Raw genomic sequence first — 15,026 nt, 5'->3', positions numbered from 1 at the left:
GTGCTACACCCTCTGTGCCATTGCTGAGGGACTGCTAACAAAGGGATTGTTTGCAGCAGCTGCCCAGGGCACACCTGACACCTCAGGCTCTCAGAACCCTGCAGGCAGGGCAGCGTTTCTTTGTCTTCACACCAATGGCTCAGCCCTGGGAACTTCCCTCCAGGGAGGCATCAGCACCTTCACCCCCAGCCCGAGGGGTCATCTCTGCTCATGGGCCACCTTGGACTGGCACAAGGGGCAGCTGCAGCCACCCAGAGCATCGAAGGTTCCAAAAACATCCCAGGGCTCACAGAGTTCAATCCCCCCTCAGCACAGTCCTGCCCTGGGGGAGGCACTGGGCATCCCCACCTCAACCTGAGCACAGACACTCTGCGGGTCTGGGCACTGCTGGCACCACTGGTGGATCCAGAGGAGGACCAGAAGCTCAACAGAACTGTGACCACCATCCTGACCAACAGCTTTCCTTTCCTTTTCCTTTGGCCCCAGGGGGGACACGTGGAGCTCAGCACAGGGGCCCACGAACACCGCTCTGTTCTTGCCCCAGGGTGCTGGGTTATACATCTGTCTTTGGGGGTTAAAACCAGTTTTCTCCGTATCATTGCACTTATTGCAATCATTTTAGTGAGTTGTAACTCTGACTTGGGATCTCTCTCGAGTTGGGTTTGTTTCTCCCACTGGTTTCCTTTTAAACCAGCACTTTCTCCTTACCCCACCCACGCACCAGGCAGAGGGAACTGCCCCACATCCCCAAATCAGGACGCACGAAGCCAGGATGCCAGGCAGGAGCAGATCCCAGCCACACCCCGCCCCAGCCAGGTTACCTTGGCTGGCTCCTCCCTCCTGGCAGCGAACCGACCCTTCTGTGCCCGGGGCAGCCCCGGGGCCGCTCCAAAGGGCTCGGCGGGCGCGTGGACCAGCGGGAAGCGCAGGTCTGTGGCACTGCCCATGTGGGACCTGGGGACAGAGAGCCTTGTGGTGGGCACTGCTCTGCTGTGCCAGGGTGCCCAGGCTGCCCCCCTGGCAGCCCAGGGACAGAGCAGGAGGATGAGGCCACTCCTGGATGCCCATCCCAGCGGTGCTGGAAAGGAGGAAAAACCCGGCTCTGGGAAAAGTGTCCCATTCCCACTCCATTGGCCCTGGAGATGTGCTCAGAGACTCACAGAGTCATAAAACATCCTGAGCTGGAAGGGCCCCCCAAGGATCATCAATCCAACCCCTGGCCCTGCACAGACACCCCAACAATCCCACCCTGCCCCTGAGAGCACTGTCCAAACACTCCTGGAGCTCTGGCAGCCTTGGTGCTGTGCCCACTGCCCTGGGGAGCCTGGTCAGTGCCCAACCACCCTCTGGGGGAAGAACCTTTTCCTGAGATCCAACCTGCCCCTGCCCTGGCACAGCTCCAGCCATTCCCTGGGTGCTGTCCCTGCTCACCCAGAGCAGAGATTGGAGCTGCCCCTTGGGAAGAAGCTGCAGATCCTCAAGAGACTCCACCTTTCCCACAGGCTGTAGGAAGCTCTGCCCTGGGCCCTCCCAGGCTGCTCCCTCCCCATCCTGTGCACCCCAGGGGGGAATCCAGCCAGTTGTCCCCAAAACCCCCCAGTGCAGGGGGGGCTGAACAGGCTCCTCCTGCCTTTCCCCCTCCAGAACAGCTCAAACCTCCCAACACCCACAGCACAACCTGTGTCTTCTCCATCCCCACGTGCACCACAGGGACCAGCCAGGGAGCTCCTCTCCTTTCTCTGTTTCCTTCAACATTTTCATGAAAAAACACCCCGATGGGGGAACAAGTCACAGGAGTGGGGGAAACTGCCTCAAGTCGCACCAGGGGAGGTTCAGGTTGGTATCAGGAAAATCTTCACTGACAGAGTGGTCACAGGCTGCCAGGGCAGCGGTGGAGTTGCCAACCCTGGAAGTGTTCAAAAAATGAGTGGACATGGCACTTGGAGAGAGGATTTAGTGGGAATGGGACTTGGACAAAGGTTGGACTTGACTTTGGAGGCCTTTTCCAAACTTAATGATTCCATAACTGTGAATAAAATGCCACTTGAAGCACCTTCCAGGTGTGAGGACACAAGCACTGTCTGGGATCTCTCAGCAGGAGCCAGCTGGAACTTCTTCCTCCTCCTCCTCCTCCTCCTCTGTGCTGGGGAGCAGCTCCTGTGCCAGGCAGAGCACAGCAGTGGCTGCTGGACACAAGGACACTTCCTGCCACTCCTGGCACTCCATCCATGTCTCCACATTTCCTGGCTGCTCCTCCTTGCCCTGAGCACCCACCCAGAGGCCCAGGGCCATTCCTCCCTGCACACACTCCCACAGGAGCCATGAGCTTTATTGAATTTAAGCTGCATTTCAGGTGACAAGAGCAGGTGTCTGAGGCAGGTCGTGTTTGCCCACCACGGTGGGCCTGGTTTGCAGGGCAGACCCAGGGCTGGGCTCCCCAGTGAGCCCAGACAAAACCACCCCCAGGAGCAGCTGGGCTGTGCCAGCCTGGGCTGTGCAGGCAAAGGCACACCCTGAGTTCCAGGGGGCATTTGAGCTGCTGACAAAGCTGCTCCCCAGCTAAGACCAGACAAAGGCACCTCAGGCAAAAGCTGACGTTTCAGCTGGGGGATTACTCTGCAGCTCCAGATTTCTGTTGATTTTTCCTCCAAGAAATATTAAAAAAGCCCCATCGGATTGTCCATCCTGCTCTCATAGACCCAAAGGGGTCCCACACGTGCTCTGGACTCTCCTCCAGCACTCAGCCACCCTTGATCCTCACAGGCTCTTCCTCACTCTCCCCTTTTCTTCTCTCCATGACAGACCTGGGGCCTCCAGACCTTGCACTCTCTGCTGGCAGGTTTGAGGTTGGTCACAGTGGCTCCTTCCCAGCTTTTCCAGCCTTCCTGAGAGGGGAATTTTGCTCCCATTGACCCCTCGGTGTCTTGAACCCACGTTGAGAGTGCTCAGGAGAGGGCGTCTGTCCCAGGCAGCTGCAGCAGCACCCTGGGGTGCACGTTGAGCTGTCACCTCCTTTTCCACCCCCTGTTTCCCTGCTGGGCATCCCAGTCAGTGCTGGAGGCTGAGACTCCACGGACTCACCTCTGCTCCAGCAGCTCTGGGCTGGGACGTCCCCATCTCCCAGAGACTTTAAATGAAAGGGTGTGGGAGGACCATGGTAGAAAGGAGGGGGAAAAATGGAGTTCATTCTGTTTGACCTGCAACACCTCAAAAACGATTCCTCTTTCTCCCCCTTCACACTACAGGGGGAAAGGCCTTTGGTGAACATCCAGCTTTTGTGGAAAATTAACCCCCAAGCCCTTTGTGCAGAAAAAGAAACAAATCCCAGTGGTTTTTCACCCTTAGAAGAGCAAATTTTGTGCCACTCACTGGGCTGGGCTGATCTAAACAGTCTGTGTTTAGATCCAGGACAGATCCATGGAGGGACAGCACTGCAGGGCTGGAGCTGAGCCTGCCCTGAGAGTCACCAGCAATGCCTGATGCCTGATGCCCTAAAGCAAGACGCCCCCAGAGCTGGGGTGCAGGGGCTTGGCTCTTACCTGGAGTGAACACTCTCCATGAAGGTCCCACTCCTGGTCTTGAGCTGATCCACCTCCAGCCTGAGCTTGTCGATCTCGTCGGACAGTCGCCGCTGTTCGGGGCGAGATGGGACAGGCAGGGGTTGGGTTTGGCTCTGAGGAGCTGCCAGGACTGAGGGAACCCACATCCCGGGCCATTGCCAGGGATATATTCCCTTCAAAAATCCCCACCCCAGGTTTAAAGCATCTTGGACAGTAAAGAAACAGCTCATGCAGGCACAGAGGAGGAGGATACTGGGGAGGGGTCTCAGGACAGACAGACAGACAGGCAGATGTGTGTGTGTTCAAGCCATGCTGGTTTGGGAGATGAAGGAGAATTGGTCCCAGTTGGATGCTCTGGTTTTCTCCACACTGCACTTTGTCCCTTGGCAAAGGACCAGCAGGGAGGGACCCACCAGTCAAACTTGCTGCTGGTCCTGCCCCTCCTGCTGCCAGCCCCATTCCCAGGGGGAAACCGTGCCTGCACTGACTGGGAGATGGGAGAGGGGAGGCTGCAGGCAGGGAAGGAGAGAGGGAAGAGGGGGTTCTCCTGCACAGCAGGATCCAGTCAGGGGGGCAAACTGGCTGAGCCAGGGCGGGCGACATCCCGACAGTGTCACACGAGTCCTTGGAGCATCTGGGACAGCGAGGCCTTGGTCAAGGAGGAGGGCAGACCCCCAGCCCCCCCAGCCATGCACGAGACATGAGGCACATCCCAAAAACTTCCCATTGCAGCCAAAAGCTTCCAAAAGCTGCAACAACACCCCAGGGTTCCAGCACGGGCCAAGGGGGGTTCATGCAGGTCATACTCAGATGCTTTAGCTCAGAGTGTGAGACCTCCAGGGCTCCTGCAGGCTGGGCGTGGAGCTGATCCCCCCTAAGTCTGAGACAGCCTCGAGGGGAAGGGGGTGTTGCTGCCTGATCCCTCCTCTATCCATGGGCAAAGCCCCCCAGGCCTTGGGGATGGATGAGTGTGACAGAAACAGGGAGACAGGACCAAACATGCCTGGCAGGGACCCGCCCCGGGGGTCTCCAGGGACGTGGGTGGCAGCTTCCATCCAGCCACTGCCATGGGTTAGTTTGTGCCCTCCTGCTGCTGGGCATTCCAGGATCCCAGCTCCTTCAAAACTAGGGCACTTTGGGAGGAGCCACCGCCCCTATCCTGGGGTTTGGAGTGAGGAAGGGCAGCCACTGGGGCAGGCTCCCTGCAGCTTCATTTACCTTGTCGTGCTGGTGTTCCTCTATCTGCTTTTGGGTGTTTTCCAGCTCTTGTAACAATGTGTTCTTTTAAAAAAAACCAAACAAAACACGAAAGAAAATAAAAAGGAACAAAAAGAGGAAAGAAAAAGAGAGACCGTTTAGGAAACGGCCCAGGAATGGTCAGAGTGGGATCTCTGTGGGGTGGGCACTGGGCACAGGGGTGGCAAAGGCTCCCTGAGCTGCAGGAACACCCACCTGCCCCTGGACAGGTCCCCTCTGCAGATCCTGCCCCTCAGGCAGGGTGGCCATGGACCATCTCCTGCCCCAAACCCGGGCAGGGAGGGCAAACAGGGACGAGGAGTTGGATGGGCAGGGCTCAAGGGTTAGAACTGTGTGTGAGAGGAACTCAACTCCTCCTGGGGCAGCTGGATTGAGGGAAAAAGTGTCCCCTACATCCAAGCCAGGGGAGACAGCAGGTGTGTTCACAGAACCACAGAACTGTTGGGAAAAGGTTGGAAAAGCCCTCTGGGATCCGAGTCCAACCATTCCTGCAGCGCTGCCGTGTTCAGCCCCAAACCCTGTCCCCAGGTGTCACATCCCTGCGTTTGCTGATCCCTCCCATGGATGGTGACCCCACCCCTGCCCTGGGCAGCCTGTGCCAACACTATAAAACTTCCTGTGAATTGGTTTTTTTTATCCTAATATCTCATCTAAACCTCCCCTCTGGAGTTTGCAGCTGGCTGCCCTAGTGCTCTTTTGGGGGGGGGGAGGAAAGCTAGAAGTCAAACAGGATCGCTTTTTTTCCCATGAAAGACCTGGAGAAGCTCTCTGGGTGGCATCAGGCTGGGGAGCAGGTGCCACCACTCTGGTCCCTGTGACTTGCTGGGGTGGGGTTTGGATTCATCCCTGTGGTCCTGCTCTTTATCCAGAGCCCCTGGACACACTGCTGAAGGACTGGACACACTGGCAGAGCCACATGTGGGTGGGACAGGAGGGGACAGCAGCAGGGACACAGAGCCAGGCCTGGGGGTATCGAGGGGGATGGAGCCCTGAGTGCCCTGGCTGGCTTAGGGGAGTCTGGGCCCTGCAGGAACCCAAAGGGAGCAGAGTTACCAAGGCCTGACCTCCCACTGGCACTGGGAGGTGAATCCCTGCCCGGAGCCAGCTGATCTCCAGCTGACTGAACTCACACTGGGGCAGCAGCAGCTCCAGCTGCTTTGCTCCAAGGAAAACCCTGTTCCCCAGAGTGGGGTGGGAGCTGGGAGGCTGCTCAGGGGCACTGCTCTGGCTTGGAGAGAACACATCAGCCCGAGTTAGGGGACAGGAGGGTTTGAAGGGGTGGGCAGTGGGACAGGATGAATGCTGCATTTTTTTCCTGCAAAATGCAGTTGGGATTTGCTCCAACAGCCGGGCATGGGTGGCACTGAGGCCGTGCCAGCAGAGACACAGGGGATGGAGGGAACGGAGCAGGACAAGTCCTGCTGCTGAGGGAGGTGGAGGGCAGTGGAAAGCGGATCTCACCAGGCCGGGGTGAGCCGTGGAGCAGCTCCCTGTGCTCCCACAGGGCTGGAGTCCTGTATGTCCTCATTTCTCCATCCCTGCACAGGCACTTCCAACCCTGTGCCGTAAGCAGGCGAAGCTCCACACCAGAGGGGCTGCAGACCCCCATTACAGCCCCTCAGAGGGCCCCTGCCCCCCAGGCAGTACCTTCTCCTCCAGGGCTGCCATCCTCTCCTTGAGGTGCAGCTGCAGCCGCTCGTTGGACTCGCTGAGCAGCCGGTCCACGGTGTCCGAGAGCCGCTTGTTGTGCTCCTCGTTCATCTTCTCCCTCTGCCGGGCCTGGGGCAGCAAGCGGTGACCAGAGGGGCTGATCCTCCTGCCCTGAGGGCCTCAGTGCCCCCCTGCCATCCCCTGCCTGCCATGGGGTCAGAGGTGCCCCACCAGGCCCAGCTTTTGGGGACAAATCCACCCCTTCCAGCCCTGTTGTGGTTTTCTGACACTCTCAGCCAGGGATGAACGGGAGAGAGGACAGGAGTCAAGGAGATTGTGCCTGCCTGACCCTCAAGAAAGATCCAGCTGTGTATCTGCCAGGAACAGCCACACTGGGGCACATCCCAAACCCCAAGGGATGCTGAACTTCTGGATTTGCAAACGTCTGTCCTGGGACAAAACCAGCAGGGGCTTCGCCAGGGATACATCCATAATGCCCAGGAAAAGGGCATCCCAGCTCCTGCAGGGACAGCCCAGGCACTGACCAAGCAGCACAGCAGGGACTGTGCAGCCCCTGGCACAGTAGCCCAGCCTCCCTGCCCTTTGGATCCTGCTGATCCTGCTCCTGAGGTGGAGCCTCTCCTTCCCCCTGCGTTTGGGGTCCCAGCCTGCCCCAGGGGGAGCTGCTGGGAGAGGAGTGGGTGTAGAATGTCGGCAGAAAGACCTGGATGCCTGGGAGAGGGGGAAACCACAGCAGAGAGTGCCATGAGCTCCTGTATGGCTCCAGTTTGAGAGATGGGAAAGGCTCACCCAGACTGCTCTCCCCACCCTGCTCCGGAGACACCAGGTGTGCCCGGGTGCCCGGGCACCAAGGGAAGGGCAGCCAAGGCTGGATCAGGACTGCAGGGGCAGCACTTACCCTGGCCAGCTCCTGGTTCTTCTCCTCCAGCTGGGTCTCCAGCTGCCGGAGATGCTCCTCGATGCTCCCGTGCCTCTCTTCTGCCTGGGAAAAGCAGAGCAGCCCTCTCGGATGATGCTCTCCAGAACCACGAGGGCCCTCCCGCATCCCTCCATCCATCCACGCATCCACATCCTTCCTGGGATGCAGCACCTTTCTCCAACTCACTGGGAGCCCAAACCAGCCCTGCCAGCACAGTGACAGGAGCTGGAGGTGCCCTGAGAGGGACTGAGCACCATTCCAGCACCCAGGAAGGGCAGGGATGGCCACCTCCAGGCCTGCACCCTCCCACACCCAGCCTGGTCATTCCTCTTCCTCCTCTTCCCAGAGTGGTCCCAGTGGTCTCAGCAGGGCCATCTCTGAGCAAACCCCACATGTGGAGGGTTTCAAAGCGGTGCCTCGTCCCTGCAGCCCCGGGGCCGGCAGTGGACAGAGGAGCCCCAGCTGGGAATGAGCACGGGGTGCCCTGGGCTGCCAGGGCTCCATCCCTGCAGGTTCCCGCCCTCCCCCCTGTCTGTGCCCCGCGGTGCCCCCTCCCCTTGCCTTGGTGAGGGCGGCGATGCGCTGGGCCAGCTCCGCCTCCACCTCGGGCAGCGTCTCCGCCTTGCGCATCGTCTGCTGCAGCTTCTGCTCCGCCAGCTCCAGCAGCTCCTGCAGGTGCCGGGCCTTCTCCTCGCACTGGGGGACAGCCAGGGTGAGTCACCTGAGCCACCCCCAGGGCCCCGGGGTGACGGGGAGCCCGCGGGCACGGCCCCGGTACCTGGCGGTGCAGGGACTCCTTGTTGGCCAGCTCGTTCTCCAGCTTGTCGTTTAGGTCGTGGATGGAGGTGGCCTCTCTCTGGGCTGCCAGGTAGCGCTTCTCCAGCGTGGTGATCCTCTCCTCCATGTCCTCTTTCTGTGCCAGGGCCTGGGGAATGTCACATCCTGATCTGTGACCACCAGTATGGGAATAACTGGGCCACCCAGTGAGCCTGGGACACCCCGAGTCCAAGAACACAGGGAAAAGCCTGCCTTGGACAGGGATGAGGGGCAGGAGAGTGGGACAGAGATAAAGGGGGAGTCAAGCAATCCCAAGAAAACCTTCTAGCAGGGACACAGCTCACTGCCCCAGGTCTGCCTGTCACCTCAGGGAAGTCCTGCTGGTGGACCTGGGGACAGTGTCGCAGAGGCCACGGGCTCTTTTGGGGGACGCCCCACAGGCAGCAGGACTTCCAGGGCCTTCCCAGCCTGGATGCTGCTGATCCCAAGCCTGGCAGAGTGGGAGGCAGTGGCTCACCTCTCGCAGGTCCCTCTGGTACTTGCTGCTCATCTCCTCGGATTTGATGAGGTCCTTCCTGGCGGTGCCCAGGTCCTCCTCCAGCTCGGCCACGCTGGCAGCCAGAGCAGAGATGCGCTCCTTGGCCTGCACGACCTCGAAGTTCTGCTTTTCCAGGAGCTCCTGCAGCTCCACCACCCGCCCGGCCTCGTCCTCCGGGTGCACGGAGCCGTTGGAGAGTCGCTGCAGGGCGGCACAGAGGGAGGGGGATGCCAGGCTGCCCCACAGCTCCCAGGCTCTGGCATCGCCTGCAGCCACACAACGGGGCAGTGTGGTCCTGCAGGGACCTGGGGGAGGGGTGGGAGTGGAGACACAGGGCTCTGGGACCCCATGGGAACAACCTCCTCTGGCCAGGGATGGGGCTTCCACAGGCACGGTGGAACAGGGATGGTTGAAGGCTTCCCAGGGCAGCTGGTGGAAGGTGTCCCTGCCCACGGCAGGGGGTTGGAAAGGGATGGACTTCAAGGTCCCTTCCCACCCAAACCATTCTGGGATTCTGCGGGCTCTGGGAAGCAGAGCCCCTGGGAGCATCCTGACACCACTCTGGAATGGGCTGGATCCACCAGGAAGGGCATTTCCCAGGGGGTCAGACCCAAGGGAGAGGGAAAATGGGTTCTCAGCACCCCCCTGGCGCCATAACAGGGGGGTTGGAGGAACTATGTCCTCCCTGAGTGTGGTCAGAGCAGGGGTTCCTGGGGTCTCACCTTCCAGGGAAGCTTCGGGGCTGGTTCCTTGGGCTCATCCCGCTCTCCTGCCGGGGCCTCCCGCACAGCTCCTTGCTGGAGAGCTGCCACCTGCCCGGGAACAGGGATCAACCCATGGATCTGGGCAGCAGAGACGGGGCACTGGTGGGGTCACACCTCCAGTCCTGGGGGCAGCTCTGCGCCCCTCACAAGAGAGACACGGAGGCACTGGAGCATGTCCAGGGAAGGGAACGGAGCTGGGAAGGGTCTGGAGCAGCAGGAGCTGCTCGGGGAGCTGTGGGGGCTCAGCCTGAGAAAAGGAGGCTCAGGGGGGACCTTCTGGCTCTGCAACTCCCTGACAGGAGAGGGGAGCCGGGCGGGGGTCGGGCTCTGCTCCCAGGGAACAAGGGACAGGAGGAGAGGGAACGGCCTCAGGTTGTGCCAGGAGAGGGGTAGGTTGGATATTGGGGAAAATTTCTTCCTGGAAAAGGTGGTCAGGCCCCGGCACAGCTGCCCAGGGCAGTGGTGGAGTCCCTACCCCTGGAAGTGTCCAAAAAATACATGGAAGTGGCACTTCCTGACATGGTTCTGTGTCATGGGGGTGTTTGGTCAAAGGTTGGACTCAATGGCCTTGGAGGTCTTCTCCAACCTTAATGATTCCATGATTCCAAGAGAGAGGGAGGCAGAGGGGCTGTGAAGGTGAGCACTGAGGGAGGTTTTCCTGGGGAGTCCTCAGGGATCTGAGCCCTGTATCCCAGGGCTCCCAGCTCATTTTATGGGTTGGCAGCCAGACAGATTTGAAATCTGGTCCGACAGGAGCAGGGGACAAACACTGACATCATGTCCTGCTCTGGGGGGAGAGGATGGGGAATGGTCCCTGCTAGGTGAGGGACCTGGGAGCCTGAGGAAGCACCACCAGACTTATCCTGGGAACTGGAGAGAAGAGAAGAACTTGGCCAGGCCGAGGGATGGCTCTTCCCTTTGGGCAGCAGTGGTCGGGCACAAACTTCAGGAAGGAAAACAGGGTTAATGCCTCTCCAAGAACAGCCCATCCCTGGAAGTGTTCACAGCCAGGCTGGATGAGATTTGGAGCAACCTGGGATAGTGGAAGGTGTCCCTGCCCATGACAGGGGGTGGAACGAGATGAGCTTTAGGGTCCTTCCCACCCAAACCCTTCTGGGATTCTGGGATTCCAGGATGAAAAGGGCTGGAGGATGGGGACAGCAAGGTCCCCATTCCAGGGCTCCAGCAAGGAAAAAGGTGGGGAATGCAAGGTGAGGGGCTTGGAGAAGCAAGGTTTGGGCCTCTGCTGAAGCAGGGAGATCCCAAGTCACTCTCAGTCCCCTGAAACAATTCAGACTCAGGTTGGTTTGTGTCAGTGATTTGAACTCCAAACAGCCAAAAGAACAGGAGGAACCTCGCCTGGGAGACAAAGAACCTTTGCAAGGTTCCCTCAAACACAGACAATCCCTCATGGAAGCAGTGAGTTCAGAACAAAAGCCTCCCACCAGAAAGGCCCAAACACCATCTCTCTGATCTGCACAATCAACTGAGGGTGGTGTTTTAGCAACTTCAACCACAAATGTCCCAGGGAGCAGCTCTAGTGCCCCGGGAAGGGCCCAGGGTGGGTGCCCAGGTGCCCCTCACCTGCCGATGGGCGTCCACCAGCTGCTCCTCCAGGGTGGCCACTCGCTCTAGGGCTGCTCTCAGGCGTTCCCGGACCTGCAGGGGTGGGAAACAACAGGAGAGGCTGTTACTGATCCATGAGGAGGGTGCCCAGGATCCAGGCAAGCTCCCAGCCCTACCAGGCTCGGGGGGATTCACGGGCTCAGCATCATGCAGCCCATTCCGTGGTGGGGGAGGAAGGGAGAGCCTGGGCCAGCTCTGGGAGATCCGTGGCCAGGACAGCCTGGAGACATCCCCTGGCAGAGGGAGGAGATGCTTGAGGCAAAGGAACCAGGAGGAACAAGAGCCACAGTGCAGAGGCTGATCCAGAGTGCCCAGTGCCAGCCCCCAGGAGGGGCTCAGGGGAGTCCCCAACAGCCCCAAACCCCCTTGGCAGCCCCCCCCCAGCTCCCGGGGGCAGCTTTGGGGTATCCAAGGCCTTCCTCCTGAAGGGCTCCACGTGAAACAAGGACTCGAGGCTCCAGGCCTACAGCACTCAGCTGCCCTTAGCACGAGTATAAATCTGTAAAATGTAACCACGAGTTTGGTTTGAATAAATACCAGATTGTAACTGCTTGTAAACAGAAAACTCCCCCAGTGACCAGGCAAGAGAAGAGCTCAAGAGAGGCCAGTAAGGATCTGCCCTCCCAACAAAATGAGGTGTAAGCTCAAGAAAAGAGCTTCAGCAAACAGTAATTGATATTTTAACACAAGAGGAGTTACCTATTGGTCTTAAAATATATCTGTAATTATAATGACTATTTAATAGTAAGTATAAAACTTTGCAAGTTGTCGTGTACCGACTCTGTAGGGATGCACTTTTAAAATAAAACCCTTTTAAGCTGTTTGTGCACTAACTCTGTATGAATGCACCTTTAAAATAAAACTTTGTAAGTTGTTTGGTCAAGGGTATAAATACCCTGTGAAAACTGTCATTCAGTGGACACATACACGGAATTCTGACCTTCCTTTCCTCTTTCTCCTTCTCCCTTTCTTCTCTCTTTCTTTACCCTTTTAATCTGTTTTCTTCTTTTAATCTCTCCTTTCCCTTGTGGGTAACTTAAAACCCATGAACTGTGTTTTGCTAAAGCTGGTGTATTGATCCCGTGGAACGGGTCTTTGCGCTGGGTGTCTTAGTAAAACATTTTTCCTTGGTTGTATTTTAACTCCTGTAAAACCTTTTGCCAAAACACCTTCTTTTCCTCACTAAATTAAAAGAACTTCTCTTAGAGGATAGCGTGTGACTCCTCCTCCGGATGCAAATTCAAGGCTTTTAAAAAGTCTTAAATAAAACGCAAGTGCTCTGGGCAGAGCTTACAGCTCAGACTCCGGAGTGTAACGTGGAGTGTAACACCGCCTCACCTTCTCATCCAGCGCCTTGTGATGCTCGAAGAGCGACTTGAGAGCCTTGAGCACCTCCACCTCGCTGGAGACGCCGGACGGGGACTGGGCCTGGCGCTTGACCACGGTCATGCGGAGGGAGCGCTCGTGCCGGGACACCAGGCACTCCAGGTGCTCCAGCAGGAGCTGCAGGGGGCAGAGCAAGGGGGGGTCACCACCGGGCTGGGGGGGGTGTCCCACATCCCCGGGACAGCGACGGCCCCGCCCTTACCCGGGTGTTGTTGCGCTCGGCCTTCAGCTCCGAGATCTCCTCCTCGCGCTCCAGGAGCTGCTCCCGGCAGGCGCTGAGCTCCCGCGTCAGTGTCGCGAACTCCTGCGGGGACGGGGCCGTCAGGGGGCACAGGGACGGGCATGGGGGCAGCCTTCCAGCCATGAGGGGCACAGGGATGGGGGCAGAGGGGTGGGGATGGAGCCAGAGTTCCAGCCCCGCTGCTGAGACCTCCGGCACGGGGCACTTCCCACCCAAAACCGACCAGGGAAGGCAGTGTCAGGAAGTCGGTGGGGAAGCACATCCTAGGCCACGTTCCCGGCCTCTCCAAGTGCTTTGCATGAGGAAAAACACAGCATCCTGATATTTACCCATTTGGTTTGATGTCCAGTGACAGGAGACACTGCTCTGCAGCTCCAGAGGTGCTCGATGGCAGTTGGAGCTTCCCAGCCAAGGCCACCAGCGTGTTTCCATTCCCACTGTCCCCTCGATGCAGAGCACCCACCCTGGAGCCTCCCAGGAGGCCAAACCTCCCCACAAAGCCAGCCAGGATGAATCCTCTGGCTGTCAGCCAGCCTCAATCCCCTGGCCCTCAGCCACCCTCTGCCATGGCCTCAGAATGGAATCATCCAAAAAACCTCCTTCCAAAGGAAAGAGCAAGACCTGCCCCAGTTCAGCATGTGGAGCCACACTGAGCTTCCTGCGGGGCAGCCCCGGGCCCCAAACCCCAGAGAAGAGGGATGGGACACAGCAGGAAACGTACCAGGTGCCACCAGTTCTTGCTCCTGTCACTGGGAGGTGAAAGCCAGGAAGAGCCATGCCCAGGGCACTGCCGAAGGAGATCTGCCCAGCTAGCACATTCCTGGGGATGGGCTCCTGGGAAACACCAATCTCACTCGTGGTTGTGTCAGAAGGGAAACTCCCCCTGAAGTTCCTGGGATGCAGGAGGGTTGGTTTTCCCTTAAAAACTGAACCCCCAGCAGCTGGGTGAGCTCAGGAGCACTTCCCACTGCTCCAGGAGCACCTCCCACTGCTCCTTCAGGCGCTCCTTCAGTCCCAGAGCAGTGCCAGGACCAGGAGACGTTTCGCAGCTGGGATTTTTTAGGGTGAAAAATGCAAATGTGGGAACGAGTTGTGAATTTACACCACTTTCACAGTGTTGCTGAGAAGAATTTTAAAAGGCAAAGGGTTTCAGAAGAAGCTGAGAAGGATTTGATGGAGCATTAACAAACCAAATTTCCACTGGGGGCTGAGAGCAGTTTTACAGCATGACATTCTCTATCACTTCAATTTTCAGGTTAAACAAATAAAACCCCTTCAAACCGAAGCAAAACGTTGAGGCTTAGGCTGAACCAAATGCTCTGTTCAGCTCCAAGTGAGACCTCCTGCAGCAGCTGAAGCTCCAAGAAATCCAGAGCTTTTTCATCCCAGAGGTTTTCCCTCCCCCTTCCCACCCCAACCCTCCCGTGCTGGAGGGGTTTTTGCAGCCTGGGGCTGCTGGGGGTGGTGGTGGCACTGGGGAAGCTGCAGCCCCACAGGGGGACAGGACCCGAGCAGGTCCCAGTGTGGGGAAGGGAAGAGTTCTTGTCCCTGTGAACAGCTGCTCTCCTGCCCCTCACCTGCCCCAGGTGCTGCCCCCTCGCATCCTCACCCCGGCATCACTCCAGGGCTCGAGTTCCTCGGCTCCTTCTCAGACCCACTCCTGCCCCATCCCTTCCCCAGGGACCCCTCCAGCCCCGGGGCCATCACTGTCCCCATCCCTTCCACAGAGACCACTCCAGCCCTGGACTCATCCCTTTCTCCATCCTGCCCCAAGGATCACTCCAGTCCTGGGATCACCCAAGTCCTGGGCTCATCCCTGTTCCCAACCCTTCCCCAGGGACCACTCCAGACTTGCTGTCATCCCTGTCCTGGGATCACTCCAGTCCTGGGATCACTCCTGTTCCCATCCTTTCCCCAGGGACCACTCCAGACCTGCTGTCATCCCTGTCCTGGGATCACTCCAGTCCCAGCATCATCCCTGTCCTCATCTCTTCCCCAGAGACCCCTCCAGCCCTGGGCTCACCCCTGTCCCCATCAGTTCTCCCCCAAACTTGTCACAACACCCCAAACCCCCATCACCAGCCTCTGCCGTGCCCAGGCCCCCTCCCACACTCACTCCCAGCCCATCCCACAGTCTCCCCGTGCAGTGACCCCACTGCAGACCCAGCTGCCCCAGGAACCTGCAGTGCCAGCCCAGCCCTTCCCAGAGCCTAGCTCTCCCAGACGAGGGGATCCTGGCCCGGTGGGATCCCAGCTCTCCCAGTCAGGGGGATCCCAGCTCTCCCAG

At 58.8% G+C, this 15,026-nt stretch overlaps 1 protein-coding gene across 5 annotated transcripts in view; it reads right to left on the bottom strand.

Moving 5' to 3' along the window:
- PPFIA4 (PTPRF interacting protein alpha 4) overlaps window positions 1-15,026 on the bottom strand; it is a 64,427-nt gene that overhangs the window by 14,119 nt on the left and 35,282 nt on the right. For all 5 annotated transcript variants that reach the window (XM_027669163.1, XM_027669164.1, XM_027669165.1 and 2 more), the window contains exons 3-14: window positions 12,701-12,802; window positions 12,451-12,615; window positions 11,071-11,145; window positions 9,445-9,534; window positions 8,702-8,923; window positions 8,186-8,332; window positions 7,969-8,103; window positions 7,387-7,470; window positions 6,465-6,596; window positions 4,779-4,841; window positions 3,540-3,631; window positions 822-954 (exon numbers count right to left, since the gene is read on the bottom strand). In XM_027669163.1, the coding sequence (XP_027524964.1) occupies window positions 822-954; window positions 3,540-3,631; window positions 4,779-4,841; window positions 6,465-6,596; window positions 7,387-7,470; window positions 7,969-8,103; window positions 8,186-8,332; window positions 8,702-8,923; window positions 9,445-9,534; window positions 11,071-11,145; window positions 12,451-12,615; window positions 12,701-12,802 (1,440 nt within the window). The remainder of the gene's footprint in view (window positions 1-821; window positions 955-3,539; window positions 3,632-4,778; window positions 4,842-6,464; window positions 6,597-7,386; window positions 7,471-7,968; window positions 8,104-8,185; window positions 8,333-8,701; window positions 8,924-9,444; window positions 9,535-11,070; window positions 11,146-12,450; window positions 12,616-12,700; window positions 12,803-15,026) is intronic.

This window comes from Corapipo altera, unplaced genomic scaffold (genome assembly GCF_003945725.1).
Source record: "Corapipo altera isolate COAL_440 unplaced genomic scaffold, ASM394572v1 300, whole genome shotgun sequence".
Taxonomy (NCBI): Eukaryota; Metazoa; Chordata; class Aves; order Passeriformes; family Pipridae; genus Corapipo; species Corapipo altera.
The sequence above is the reverse complement of the archived record's forward strand: the minus strand, read 5'-3'. Positions and strand labels throughout refer to the sequence as shown.